At 31.3% G+C, this 15,817-nt stretch overlaps 1 protein-coding gene across 1 annotated transcript; it reads left to right on the forward strand.

The window, feature by feature from the left end:
* Window positions 1-2,803: 2,803 nt before the first annotated feature.
* On the forward strand, window positions 2,804-12,472 carry TRIADDRAFT_28071 (uncharacterized protein; the record flags this gene model as incomplete). The annotated part of the gene is made up of 30 exons (XM_002113948.1): window positions 2,804-3,166; window positions 3,561-3,686; window positions 3,901-4,034; window positions 4,234-4,446; window positions 4,609-4,821; window positions 4,981-5,301; window positions 5,653-5,830; window positions 5,968-6,124; window positions 6,238-6,379; window positions 6,802-6,881; window positions 7,033-7,091; window positions 7,243-7,455; window positions 7,937-8,115; window positions 8,262-8,349; window positions 8,507-8,628; window positions 8,737-8,830; window positions 8,983-9,092; window positions 9,311-9,407; window positions 9,551-9,649; window positions 9,786-9,980; window positions 10,103-10,192; window positions 10,281-10,394; window positions 10,569-10,658; window positions 10,818-10,932; window positions 11,067-11,203; window positions 11,380-11,502; window positions 11,643-11,701; window positions 11,792-11,890; window positions 12,100-12,175; window positions 12,278-12,472. The coding sequence occupies 30 exons, from the start codon at window positions 2,804-2,806 to the stop codon at window positions 12,470-12,472; spliced, it is 4,281 nt and encodes a 1,426-aa protein (XP_002113984.1).
* Window positions 12,473-15,817: the final 3,345 nt, after the last annotated feature.

Here is a 15,817-nt window from a genome sequence, read left to right on the forward strand (position 1 = left end):
TTGCTTGGATACGTTACAGCATATGACATAGGTTACATAGGACATACCGAGTCTAAATTAGTATTAGAATGATTATTGCTAATCTCTAGAGATAAAATTCATTTTTAAATCGCATAATCAAGGTTATATAGTTATCCTTTTTGGGGAGTATGCTTTTAATGACTATACGTGTCTTAATTATGTTGTATTTTCTTCAAAGTGTTGATATGGTAAGCCAACTTCAGAAGAGAAGGGCTGCTCTTGAAGTGACACTACAAGTAAGCACAAATTTCAATGTCTAGATAACCTAGACGTATGTACTATCCTGCGACATTAAGTGTTATATAGTGTATCACAACGGTGCACATTCTATCATAATGTATAGCTATATCATCCACGCTATCAATTAATATTATTACTACTAAATATTAGCTGATAATATTCATTAGTACTATTGAAGCTATAATACGGGTACTATATTTATCGTTAATACACTCAGATGGCACTCTTAAAACCACAGCTAAAATTAATACAGACATAGCCAACCCTTGGTCTACGGTCTTAATGATAACATCGTGACCAGACCCTTTGTCAGATTAGGCTATCGTATTTTATGTTTCATTTATTGTAAAATCTTAAAATACATGTTTCAATTTAAAATCCGCAAAAGGATTCCGGTAGTGATGCATCAAATTGGATGGAAATGTCATCAATGAATGAAAGTCAGAAAGCGAAATCTGCCAAGTTAAATGTTAGTTTAAAAAAAAGTGTCATGATGCCCTCAAATAAGTCTAGAGCAATTGTTAAATCTTAGACAAGAATCCATCATCAATATTCTCATTATTTAATGATTTAGGCTTCTAATAATATGTTAGAATCTTTAAATCAACGAAGACTCCAGCGGATACAAGACGTAAGACATCCTGAGAGTTTTGTGTGACACGAAAATATCTCTGCTATGCGTAATCAAATCACTGTATATCGCAAAGATGACCCTAGGCTCACTAATAGTGTTTTTCACAATAGATACAAGATAGTGATCATGGAGGTGAAGCAGAAAGTGAAAATAATGAGAATAAAAACACTGGCATTGGAGGTATTTAGGCTTTATTAAGCGTGTTTATAATAGCTAATACAGAGCCAGTCTTTTCAGTTAATGTAATTATCTTCTGACTCTATTAATATAATTTACTGATTAGGAATTATAACTGTTGGCCGTCCTAAAAGTCTAGCTGTAGAGGATAATAGCCAGCGACAAAGTGATGAAGGCGTTCTTACTACTAATTTGCGCGACAAGTTGCGTAGTAAAGTTATCGAAATGGAGGCTGTAAGTAGCAGGTCTACCTGACTTAACTATTTTAATCTATCACAATAATGTCATTTCCATAATACAAGAGCACTATTCTGCTATTTTGATAAGAAACAGCCTACATTCAATTCAAGTTGTCAATAGTATACTTTCACATGCATGTTTACGCTGCTAATTTAGTGCTATCGAAAGTAGAGTTAGTATGAGGTATTGTTTTGCGACTATCACCCTCCGTAAAATTTATCTCAAATGTCATTAACTTTCGGCATGATTCAGTAGAACGTAAATTATTTTAAAGTTGTATTCTACCAAAGAAATTTATAAGTATCTTAATTTTCTCATACAAAACCATTAATTTGTATACTACCATGATTTTCATCTTACCTCAGTTTTTGATGTCTTAAAGCAACTGCAAGTTGTATACACTTATATGTAGAATACTACGCATATATGAGAATTTTAAATTCCGTCAATTTGTGAGATAGTAGCAAAGATATAATCAATGTGTCATTACATTTATTCTACGAAAGAAATCTAATAGCTCAATTAGATTATTAAGATAACATTATACGCGTATATATTGTAAATTATAAAAAGAAAAAAGCTTTTGATTATAAATTTAAAAATTTGAGTTGTAATCTTTGAATTTTTTCCCTCATATGAATATGGGCCACCAAAAATTCACTATATGATCGAATAGGAAAATATGGAGGACGAAAGCGAAGTAAATTATGAGCTTATTTAGTCCGTCTTATTCTATCGTGACTTAAACTTTGATACATTATAACTCTAGATAGTGTTTATTAATTATCATTTCTGACCTTTAAATTAATTTAAATTTCATTTAGCGTCCAGTTTCACGTTTGCGTGATCTTAGAGATACGGTAACAATGACTCGATTCGATGATCCTACGGTAAGATTTTAGAGCAACTATTAGCTAAAATCACTATTTACTTGCTAGCTATAATCCTACTAGACTACTAGTAATTCTTGCTTTCTTAGCCTAATTATAACTTCTTTTAATTCACAAGCTGGGGACTATCAGTCCAGTACCTCGAGATGATGATGAACAAATGGATTCAACATTAGAACGCTCTGCTCAACTATCAGCACGTTGGCGTCGTACTGGTGAACGCAAAAAAACAGCTGATGGGGTAGGTGATTCAAAGCGTTGCAAATAAAATTTCTTACTCTTGCAAAAAATTAATGTTTCATATTATCAACATTTGCTCATTTTCAGACGCCAATGCCAACATATGAAGAAAGACTGGCATTTTTTACTGGTAATTTCGACTTTGTTGATGATGAAGACGATTTCGTTAGGAAAGAAACCCCAACTGTTACGAAACCAAAACTGACTGATATTAAAGAAGAGGACTCCCATTCTAGAAAAGACCTGGAAGAAAGAGGTACTCCAGACGATCAAGAATCAAGACCAGATGATGCTAGTCAAGAACCTGAGATAACTCAGGTATTAAAACAATTATTTTAATGATATTTAATTCAGTCATATTATGGCTCTTACAATTGAAGTTGTGATAATAATATTAAAGGCAAGAGATGACGAAGATCAAGCTGAAAGCCAGCAACCAGCAGGAACGGAAGACGAAACTGAAGATTTATTATTAGACGACGATGGGAAATTAACGCGCCCACTTAAAGCCAGATATGTACCATTTAAAGAAAGACTAGAAAAAGAAAATCAAATATACTATATACCCAGTGTTAATGGTGTTGATTTCAGTCAAAAAACTGAAGATACCAAAGCAGAGCCTCGTCTTTTAGAAGACGAGGGATTTTATGTTGGTGATCAACCTGCCGTGACAACACGCAATATCAGGTTTATTGAAGAACGTATATCAAAACAAGCCAATAAGGTAAGGTAGTAAAGAAAATACATATTTCACGATTATTCGGAAGCAGAGTTTTATATTATGATCGTAACAATTGTACATAATACCATTTTCAAAGTTAAATCAAAAAATTTAGCGATATTTATGATGTATAATGCTTAAAAGTATATGTATAGTTAAGAGTTTAGCTCTAAAAGTTTTTTATTTTTGGCTCATTAGAAATATTGAACTTAATGACAATTGTAGTAAAAATAATAGATACTATTTTTACTTTAGATTGACACTAAGAAACCGTCACGATATATTAATTGGAGATGTAGTTATGTTATCAAATGAAAATATATCACAATTTAGATTGTTATTATTAATATCAGATTTGGAAGTGATATTTTGACTGAATTATGAATCATCATTATAGGGAACGAAATGGTTTGATCAAGGTGGAAGATTGAAATATTTAGCGGATCCGTTAAAGCAAAAAGTAACTCGTCCTGTAATAGCTCTCTTTAAAGATGATGAAGAATCTAGCTTAAAATTAGATTATGTTAAGGTAAGCAGCAGGACAATATTATAACCATTTTATGTTTTTAAGTTGTTACTTTATGCTATGATTAACGACTAATGTTTTGTATCATCAATTAAAATGTATAATCTTAGTTTTATTCCTTTATCATTTGTCGAAATTTAATTGGAATAAATATTTCTTTAAGTAAAGATACAAAAATACGAATAAAAAGAGCGTTTTCATAACAATTTAGCACTTATTAACACTTTTGCAGCCCATTGTGACTTCACAAGATAGCTATGTAAAATCAAACGCTAAAGAATCTCAAGATTATCAGCTAGATATTAATCTATCGTCGCTTACCTTTACACATCATCCATTAATGAGGTATTGATTTTAAGTATTTCACAAATTGTTATATCCTGCCAATATTAAGGCGCTGTTAGCTTTTAATGATAATCAGAACCTTCTGTTAATGACTACGATAGGCGAGATGATCAAGCCAAAATTTATGTTTCCGAAGTAAAATTGCATTATATTATACAGGCATCTAATTACTCTACTATTAATGATTTATTTATTATAGTCATGAACACGTTTTTCACTTTCGAATTCTTCGGCAATATTACGAATACTGTCAGCGTAAAAAAGGCAACACAGCAAATTATTATACTGGTAAATTACAAGCTTTAAAGGAAGCTATTTTTAATCTACAGCATGTAATCAAAAGCCATCATAGTGAAGATATAATCGCTATACAAGCTACCGATCGATTGAAAGATTATAAGTTTGAAGTTAGGTAAGCATATAGAAATGTATACATTAAATTAGCCGGCAGTTATTGATAAGTTGATTTATTAAATGTTAAATTACTGTGTTGCAGCTACTTGCCCAAATCTAGGTATCTCTATGTAATCACTTTTTTACAAATATATGTAATATAACCTTGATTTCTTATTAGTAACGTAAGACGAATGCGAGACAGCGAAGATTACAAAGATCGATCCTTAATTAAAAGCATGATAACAACATGGAACGAACTAAAACAGTTACGTGAGAAACAGGGATATGCTAATACTTCAACTAAATTAATTATGCATAAAAAAATAGTTGATAAAAAGGAAGATGCAGTAAAATGGGATAAAGAAATTAAAGATGAGTTAGAAGAGGCGAGGTACAGGACGTAAAAATCAGCCATTATGAAATTGTAAACATTCCTCGATTAGTACTAGCTCTTTTAGCATATTAGATTTTAGATTTAAAAAGGATGAATAATAAAATGTAAAGCAATAATTTTTCATCTCATTATTGCTGTCGTAACTTGCTTGCGTAGGGAATTTTTCGACGAAGAATATCAAGAAAAATTAGCGAATTATAAAAAAGAATTAAAAGAATGGAAAAGAAAGAATAAAGGCAAGAAACGAAGAAAAAAACGTAAACAACGACAGCAACAAGATGAAGAAAATCCAGCAGAAGATGAAGTAGTAGGAACCGACTTATTCAAGCCTGTACCGCCTGATAATTTTAATGAGCAGCAAGCCCTGATTGAAATTAAAGAAAATGCAATTAAGTGTCGCAGGCGTCCTGGTGAAGCGATATTATTTCCTGAACTTGTTAATACCGTGCCTATATCGCCAACCTCTAAATGTCCAAAGTAAATTATATTTACATTCTTGATAGGATAGTATTTGATAACTCCATTTTACTAGTTAATACTATGGCCTAACGATTACAATCAATATTTTTGATGTATTCAATAATCAGACTAGCTTAGAATTTTGTTTATGATAAACTCTTCTATATACGGTATAATCATATCAGGCTACCCAAGAGCGTGCAACTGTAATTTATGTCTAGTTTATTTATTTTTATCATTAATAAATTAAGTAAATAAGACCTCACTGCAATTTGCCACTATGTAACATTTTTAAATATATATAGAAGAGGCAAGATGACTGTGTAAAACTATTAACTGAATTTAAAATTATTTATTTTTACGAAAAAGAGCCGAAGCTCAAAGACGTCGCGAGGTGCAAGAATGGCATGCCTACATCCGTATTTTGTTCAATGATAATGAGGTGCATAGAAGTGCAACGAAAGCTTTAACTGGTGATTTTAACATCCATTTTGGTGAAATATGTAAAGCTAAAATCATACAGTGGCCGGAAAACATCAAACTTGAGGTCTGATAAAGTGGATTAGTTGACAAATTGAAAGTAGACTTTATAGCTAATTTGGAACATTCAGTTAACTTTCTTTTAATAGAACTAATATAATTTTTAGCATGCTGAACGTCATGATTCTTTTTGATCCTGTACAGCTATATGAAGCAGGTATAATTAGTAGTAGATTAATTGCTCAAGTATTTATACCGCCACCAAATTCGATGTCTCACGCTGGATTAAATCCAGAGCCGGAGGCATTCCAATTTAGTAGTGACTTGAAGATTTCATACAATCATACTGGTGTTGGCGCGGGTAATTCTTTAGTATATTTTAAATTTTTTACTATACTAGTTACGGTTAAGCAGATACACTTAAAATTGAGCCAAAATGTCCAAAATAACGCCGTATTAAACTAAAATATTTAGGTGTGTCCGTGACCGCAACAGGATCAGAACATCCAATGACTTTATTAATGTCGGGTGACATTTACTCTAATGTGGTTTGGTCTGTCGACGAGAATGGCTGCCCAATGATGCCAGCAATTCCTTCTGTTTCCAAAGAAAAGCAGTAAGTAATATGTAGATTTATTTTCTTCTGGATTACTTTTAGTTTAGAATTGGTACTTCTTATAGTACTATATTGATTCTTAAGTACTTTAGCAATTATTTAGGCAGTCGCACAGCATTTTAAATTGCTCCGTTCTGATTAGATTTGTAAAATTTCTTTTAATATAGAAGTAACACTATTTAAGAAAATTATTTAAGTGACAAAACCGTACTATTTGCTGTAATATTTTTTATACAAATGTAGTACTATGAAAATAATTATCGTTAAACTTTTATAGATTTATGGTAAATTCAGTTACTGTTTAGTCTATCATTTGCTTAAAATGAATTCTTAAACCTCTCGGACTAGAATTATGCGTCTATAATAAGCTAAATTTAAGATTAAGTAATTTTATATCTAAGTAATTTATCTACTTCTACTAGAGCTATGCAACGTGTTGATGCTGTTGCAGCTATTGGCGCCAGAGGCATTATTGACATTCAAAAGTTAATGGATTGGATAGGTATACCTTTACAATTGATTTTTAAAATTTCGATTGCTACCTGATACTTCAGTGTAGATTTACCACAAACTATAACATAATTGTGTTGCCTGCAATTTATAATAATTAATAATATCATCCCTTATACTTGCTCTTTGATATAATGTAACAGTTCAATCACGTCTGGATCCCAATGACCCTGCCAATGATTCCTTGCTCGACATTTTGAGGGTAATTTGAAGACTGTATACTATACAACTGGTATCATTACTTCTTTAGCAACAAATACATGATTGAATTAAATTTCAAGAAATGACCAAAATAAAATGTAAAGGGAATATACAAGAAATACGCAGTACTAAATCTTAATATTCATTTATAGGCATGCGGTGTTAGCCCAGACGGCAAAGTTTATTTACCAGATTATTTCCGGCTTAATTCTTTAAGTCATGAAAGTGATTTGGGTACAGAAGAAGATATTGACAAGAGTAAACGATTTAAAATATTAAAGCTAAGAAGTCAGGAGGCATCAGAATTTCGTAACTTAAAGCAAGTGCCAATTAGGGATATTGATATTCCTGACGATATTCTCAGGGTAATGTTTGCTATATTTACAGTAATTAGTAGCCGATATTACTTTCAGTTAAAATAATATATCTTTTAAGGGCACAGCCACAACATTATGATAGATTCCTTCTCAGCTCAATAGGTTAAACGAATTGGTGGAAAATAAATTATGATGATTTCTATTACGTTTAAAATGATAACCTTTCATTGGTAAATTACAAAATCCATCAGTGACCACTTGCTTATGCTATCCTCTAGTTCTCTTTCAGTTTAACGATTTTGATACATAAATATATCTATACTGGGGATGATTGCGTTTGTAGATCATTGATATTGCATTTCTTTGCTTTATCCCTTATACTGCAATGCTATTTGATAATATAACTGGTATGATAACTGAAATTCTCATTCCCCCCTTATTAATAGCTACACTACACTACATGTAAACGTAGTTTCGATTATCTTGCTTGTAATCTTCTCATTTTAAAATTTCACGTTTGATTAAATAGGATTATTACAAGCGTTTAGAAGAAGATGAGAAGGTAGATTTGACTGCTTTATCACATCGAGAGAGAGTCAATCGTTTTCTGTCTAAAGTACGCGAAGAAGTTTTACAGCGATCTCGAATCGCTCAGCGACAATATCAGTTATCCGACGTTGTTCGAGAAGATTTCTTACCGGATATTGGGTAATGACCAATAATGAGATGTTATCATAATTTCACTTCATTCGTGGTATTATTAGAAATTTTGCTATAGATGACAAATTCAGGAGAAGACATAATGTCATTTAATAGCTTAAGAAATATATTTTTAATCAATTCGCGTCTTTTAGAACACTCGGGGCAAGTGTTGGTCAGTTGCTTAAGCCTCGTAGACCCCTTCGTCCTGTCCGTAAAGAGAGAAAGAAAATAGCTGCGCAAGTAAGTTATCTGAAAAGTTTTTATCGACCAATATTGTAAATACCAAGCGGTACATTATCATCTAGTGATTATTGCAGTGGTACAACAGCTGTTTTGAATGCCGTAAATCGATATTTCTCACTGAAAATAATCCTATAAATTATTTACTTAACTTTAGCATTTGGGAATGATGAATGTCAAGATTCTTGTTAACGTGGTACGAGCCTTCGATATACCGATTAGGAAAAACCATCCTAGGTACACAGAAGATATGCTTTACGTAAATGAGATAATGACTATGTGCAGTTGAATTAATTATCGAGGATATTGCTCACTAGTAGAAGATACTCGTATATTGAGTATTTATGATGGTATAGAGCTAACCAATGAGAAAATCTTTAATTATAGATCGGATGATCAGACTCAAAGTACTATGCGGCATGATAATACAACTGATATAAGAGGAATCAGAAATTTAGATGCAGAAGAATTACAAACAGAGGTGACTCATACTATCAAATCTAACTAAGCCCACTTATATTCCTCTAAGAAAGAATATCTAATATATAAAATCACAACATTAAAGAAAATGAGTTTCTTTATCCTACCATGCATAGCTAACTTCAGAGGCATATTTGATCGTTTCGTATTTAGGTTCAAGTTAGGCCTTTTGTAGAGGTTATGTTTCAACGAAATATTCGCAGAACAGAAGTTGCTGATGGCCCCAATCCAGCATGGAATCAACAGATTGTTATGCCATTTAGGTAAGAACTATTGCCATTTGCAGTACTTGTTACCGTACTTATAACGACTGGATTTTGCAGTAAAATTATTCTCTATTTGCTCTATCATAAATTATTTATGATACGATAGAAAATTACGATATCTACGGTATTAAAATGATTATTATATTTTCACAAAATTTTGAATATACAGTTCTTGACCGAAATTTAAATTTCATTTCACAATTATTTTAATGAAGAGCTCCACACGATGACTACTCGTCCAATAATTTAATGACCGTAAACGACGATATTTACTTCAATCTATTCGATGAAGAAGTGATAGATATGCTCTCAGTAAGTAATAATTTAAATCAAAAATTATTTCCTATAGCGAATTAAAACTGGTGATTAAAACTTATTGGAGAAGTACCGGTAGTAGTGCCTAGTTATTTAAAATAACAGTCGCATATGCGTTTTAATGATCATTTTAAATACAGGACGATCGCGAAAGAGGTACCAATATTCATCGTCGTAAGGAACGACATTGGCTCGGTAGTATCAGGATTCCATTTTCTACACTATATACTAACTCTCGGGTAAGCAATAACGATTTGAATTAAACTGTAACTCTCACTAATGCGATAAAAGTTGAACACTTTTGTATGATTTCCTCGAAAAAACAAGACCAGATAGGTTATATGTATATTCTAATACATTTTATTTATACAATAGATCGAGGGATCTTTTCGAATTAATTCACCAACTGTCCTGCTGGGATATAGTCACGCTAAAAGTGCACAAGTTGAAAGTGGCCAGGCTTTATTGGACGTTGGAAAAGGCTCACGTAGTCAAACTTACCTTAGTATGTTCGTTACTATCGAACCTCCACTAGCACCACCACCATCCATCAAAGAAAAGGTATCGCTTGTTTGAAAAAACATTGCTGCTATAATTTGAATTTATGACCGATTGATGAAATAGGTTTTAACGGGTAACGGTTTCTAAAAATTTAAGTTGATTAAGAGCTACTAATAATATTCTTTCTTTAGTTCGATAGTAAAGAAGATATAAAGTTGTTAAAGTATTCGCAAACTTGGTTAAACGAATTCGAATCCAAATTTTCCAATCGAGAAATTAATGTAATGTTTATTACTTAAGCTATTTCTATTTTTAATGTAGATGTTATCAAGTTATGCAATCTTTATTCATATGAGATATTTTTAACAGATTTTAGTAACCGATATCAATGGCATGTCAGTCTTTGTAACTCGCTATATCACACCGCAAAATCCTCCGGTAGAAGTTTATCAAGAAGGCGTAGAACCAACTCTTGAGAATTCGGTAAGTGCTTTTATACTCTTATTGATGTTGTTAAATTTTTAAATATAATATTAATGTACACTTCATATATAATATATATTTCGTAGTTATTATTGTAAGCAACTATGGCCATAAATTTTTATATTACAATATAGAATGTCATTAAATCTTTTATATAATCAATTTACTACATAGGAAACGGTCGCTCGATTTGTCTCCCTTATCCCTTTCATATCCGACTCCGTTTCATTTGCTGGCCTTTGTGATATCTGGAGCACATCCAGTGTGAGTATACCACTTTTGGTTGTTAAGCTAGATGCAAAGATAGCAATAGTCAATAGTCAATAGTAACAATATTTTTGAAATCTTGACTAGCATTGTTTCTTTGCACCAATGTGTTAATGAGTTATATAATAAATATACTTAAATACTGTTACTTTTTAGCAATTTTTGCAAATGTTAGCCGGAGATGAAGAAGAACATGCTGTATTACTATGCAATTATTTTCTGTATATGGGTAAGAAAGCTTGGATAGCTCTAGGGATGGGAATTCCTGAAGGTACGTAACAAATCTTATACCTATATTGCTTAAATAATTCATGCTATTTTTGAAAAAATATGTATTTATCATGCGTAAGTCATAGCAGAATTCTAATTTAAGGAATAAATTGATTGATTGACATGTGCGATTAGGTTCGACGGCATACGTTGTTTCTGAAGAAGCAAATGGCGATTTTATGTTTTGGAATGCTAGTACTGGTGACCATTTTCGTCAACATGACGCGCATTGCCCATTACAGAGTATTGGATGTTTAATTGGTCGAGATAATGTAAATAAATAGTTTTGCTACGATAAAGTCATAAATTTAATAGGTTGCAGTAGTATCCTAATATGTAGTCATGGTAATAGTCGTTTTTGCAATCATAAATAAGTCACTACTCGTCTACGTAAATTGATTTAAAAAGCTATATGTGAATTAATCGTCTGATATTATTAACACTTTAGGTTTATGCCAATATTCAAAGTAATGATATCCCGTCAAGAATGAGCATGGATACTACAAATACAAAACTATGGAAACCATTCTTTAATAGCTCTTTTCCATATCCCGGCTTGAGTAGTGTACAAGTCAGTAATGCTATATTATTAAAATAAGTATTAACTAATGTACAATCAATTTAATTCTTGCAAACGTGCTGAGAATTGATAATTTGATACCTAGAACAAGGTGGAAAAAAATAATTAAATGATGATTTATTCATATATAGGAAGAAACATTGGTATATCATGCTACCGATTCCAATTATGTTGGAGAACTCGAGGAAAGGTAGAAAATAAATTCTTCAAAAGAAGCAAATTTTCTAGCAAGATATAATCTAAATTTTTCGTCTAATACTTATGACCTATTTTATTAAAGGATTGAACTAGTTTTGAAAGAGAGCATTATGTCCTGGAGGAGACGTTTTGTAACGAGATGGAACAGGTATGATTATAAGCTGAGGCTGTATTTCGAACTGTACGTTTGCCAATGACGAATTGATAGAAGTGTCTGATTATTTTTTTAATTTCTTATTGACAAAATAGGTATTGCACAAGAGCATTTCGTAATATTCTAAGCAAGTAAGTCAGCTAATAATTTTTCCAATTTTTTATTAACAATTAATAGCATAACGTAGTCATCTAGCTGTAGGCATGTAGGTAATTTCTCTTTTGAAAAATGATTAGTCTTGAAGAATCAAGAAGAAATGCCTCAGAGGAACGACACTTAAACGAACTTAGCCATATCCTAGATAGCTATAAGGTTAGAAATGCAGTTATATGTGTCTGCATATCATGAATAGCAATGCTGTACATATTAATAAATTCGTACTATGAATAATAGTTATTTCATATTCAATTGTAGCTATCCGGTTTTCCCATCCATATGCCTTATACTGACATAGAACCAGTCATTGACGCGGTTTATAGTACGGGAGTGCATACTGTTGAATCGCCTGATGTCGAATTTGCTTTAGCTACTCATATCCATGCTTATCCAAATTCCGTATTGTCGTTATGGATATATGTTGGCACAGTCACAAAAATCAGTTCAGCATAATGCTGAATTTTCACTCAGCAGTTTGATATATCATGGTAGAAAGCACCTCGACCTATTTTGATATTACATATAGGTATTTGTGATAACAATATCAGAATGATATAAGTCATATACCGTAATCATTTGTAGCTTATCCTTTTATTAGCAGCAACTAATCGATATTAATTGCTAAATTTGCAAATATGAAATGTTTGTAACGGAAAAAGAATATTATTACCAATTAATTATTTTCAATATTGTACTGTATAGCCGTTTCTTAATCGAAAATTTTAACTTCTTAGCAAAAGCAAGAGGTTAAAAATTTTTTACTTTAAAAGTATTTTTATAGCAGTTCGCAATAAAATCATAAAGGAGGCTTAAGTTGCGGCTTCGAAGAAGTGTTGAGTTACGTTCCTTCCTTGAATGGTAATACATAAACTTCCTGATTTTAAAAATTAATATTACAGAGTAAGTCGAATTTACTTTCACTTTCATTGGTAGCAGCTACGAATAACAATATCTAGTTATATTTGTATAGCTGTTATATATAGATACCATTTGTTTTTAAATTACCGAATTCACTTTGCACATGATAATGTTGTAAATATAATCATCATTGCTATTACAATGTACCAGAGAATTCGCACATTATACAGTATAAATGAAGTAGATTTAGTATCATCAAATGATTCAGTAATGAATATCTCTTACGTATGGAGGATTATTGAAGTTATTTTAAATTTCGTTAACGAACTATCTGCCCATCTACTGCAGATAGATATAAATATTTCTTTTATACCGGATCTGTGTATTAGTGTTTATAAACTGATTAACTATATTGTTGATATTGGTAATATATGTATCATAAGAATTTATTATTCTTGTATAATTTTCTGCTGGAATTGAAATTTGATTTTTTTATGTTATAAATAAATTCCCTTTCTTTATTTAAATTAACGCTTGTTCGTATGTGCTTCCTTACTGATCTTGGTTACTTCATCCTTACTATGCTTGAGACTATATCTAATTCTAAGCCTGCATTGTATTAGGTATATACTGGACTACGCTAACTCAATAGTCAGTACAGTACAACTTAAGGTCATAAATCAGAGACAGCGTTCACTTTTGTTAAAACAAGAGATATAATTTATGTCAGGGGAAGCAATCTTTAATATTACTTTAGATAGCTTATAACCTAATTTAGCATTGCTAATAAAAATTATGGGTTGTATATAGTTACTCAATAGTTTGTATGCAAGTCAGGGGCCTTCATTTATATGTTTACATCCCGATCCTGAGAAATTTGATGCAAGTTCATTGAAAGTGCTACAAAATAATTTCAATCGACAATACTATTGCAATTCAATGAATATCTTAGCTTACTACTATACTAAATCATGCAGTAAAAATAATTGATTGACTTTTATGCCAGCAATAAATTAATTTCAACGGCAGAGTATAATGAAGCCAAGGTTGCGCTTTATTCATTATATTCAAATGGATATTAAATATGTCGCTCTATTATAGTAAAGAAATGATTAATTTCAGCTATAACTGAGCAAAGATTAATAATATTTAAGATCAAGTCTTAATATGGTAGAAATACCATTGAATTATGAACAGACTGATCAGTAGATCGGTTGATAAGAGCATAAGAAATTTAGCAACCAAATGGCTATATATATGAATATATTATAGAAATTGATAATACTAAATAAATGCAAGGTATTAAAAACAACAACGACAGATTATAGAAAGGAAATCAAGTCTAATAGAAAAGCAACAGCTGAGTTGTCTACAAAGAATTTTTTCAGTAAAAATGTACAATCGGCTAGTATATTCACCATTTAAGGCAATGCATGAAAGCAGCTAATTTTTCTATCTTTTATCTGCGGTAATCGTATTGTTATGAAAACTTTGCAGATTCTTTTCCTTTATTTGTGTAATAGTGGTATATGCTGATACCTGCAAATTTTGATAAAGTCACACTTTTTATAGTAATCTTCATAAATGGTCAAGGAACTTAGTAAAGGCTTATTGCAGCTACATGAATAAAACTCGAGAAGCATATGCAGTATCATTCAATATTTTCCTTATTATTGTGCTTCTACGTACAATGTTATAACAAGTTAAGCAAATCGTAAGCAGTATTAAATTCACTTTATAAGAGTAAGATAAGGCATTAAAATTTTCCCTTTGCTATTATAACTGGAGTCAACCCATACCACAGGTCTTTAATCGCGGACGACTTTCAAATGCATTATCAAACGGTTTCAGAATTCAGATGGTAATTGTCAAATGCATAGCTTATAGCTATTTGCGAAGTTGTGAATCCAACTTAATAATTATGGTAACAAAGATGGTATAATAATATCAAATGTAACCGCAGTAAGTAATTAATTAATTCTTTGAACATGTTCCAGGTTGAAAAGAGCTTTATACGCCTTGAAATCGATTTCTTATTAATTATATTGCGACTGTATCGCCAATAATGCGTAGATATGCTGTATAACATAGCGATCTCACTTTGAAATTTGCCTTAACCGAACTTTTTAACCTTTACAAATAAATATTCAAGTACGAAAAAAAATCATTCGAAAACTATCGCATATGCTGTTTCATAATTATATTGATCAATACATCGTACAGCGTTATACAGATAGGATTGTACAAACAGAATTTTGTAACATAAAGTGACTCAAAGTGTCTCATTGTCAGTAAAAATGAAATATAAATCGATTTCAGTATATCGTACAGTGCAACAACTTATTGTAGTATATATCAGTTTAGAAATTAGTTAGAACTGTACTTTCTGGCATCAAAGGATTTAAATGTTGTTAAAAATTCTTCGAAAGGTATTAACCTGTTACAAAATGTGATAGTATCAATAATTAACATACATAAGTGTAAAAGTGTTTTGTTTACAACTTCTAAAAAGAAAACAGCGAAATCTCGTTGCACAAAATATTAATATATTACAACTGTTAGCATATCGAGGACACTAAATTGTTTTATGTTTTGTCGTGCGGATCATGTATACAGCATTGCTAACTAAAATTATTATTGGTTCCGCTTGACAATTTTGAGGTTCTCCTTCAATGCTTCTTTGATAAGTATCATAAGTTCATCAATTAGTGATGTCTTTAACTTCAATATGTATTAAAACCATTACAGTTGTCATTTTTTCATAATATAGGCAAATGTTACCGGTGTGGTGTATATTTTATCACTATTATGGTTTAGAAATGAGCGATTCACTTCATAAGAATTTCCTGAAGATATTCAGAATGGCTTTGATGTTAAATTTGCTTATGAATTTATCATTTTAGTGAGGAGTATCTTACTAATTACTTATTGTATGTTGGC

This window comes from Trichoplax adhaerens, genomic scaffold, assembly GCF_000150275.1.
Source record: "Trichoplax adhaerens TRIADscaffold_7 genomic scaffold, whole genome shotgun sequence".
Classification (NCBI taxonomy): Eukaryota; Metazoa; Placozoa; class Uniplacotomia; order Trichoplacea; family Trichoplacidae; genus Trichoplax; species Trichoplax adhaerens.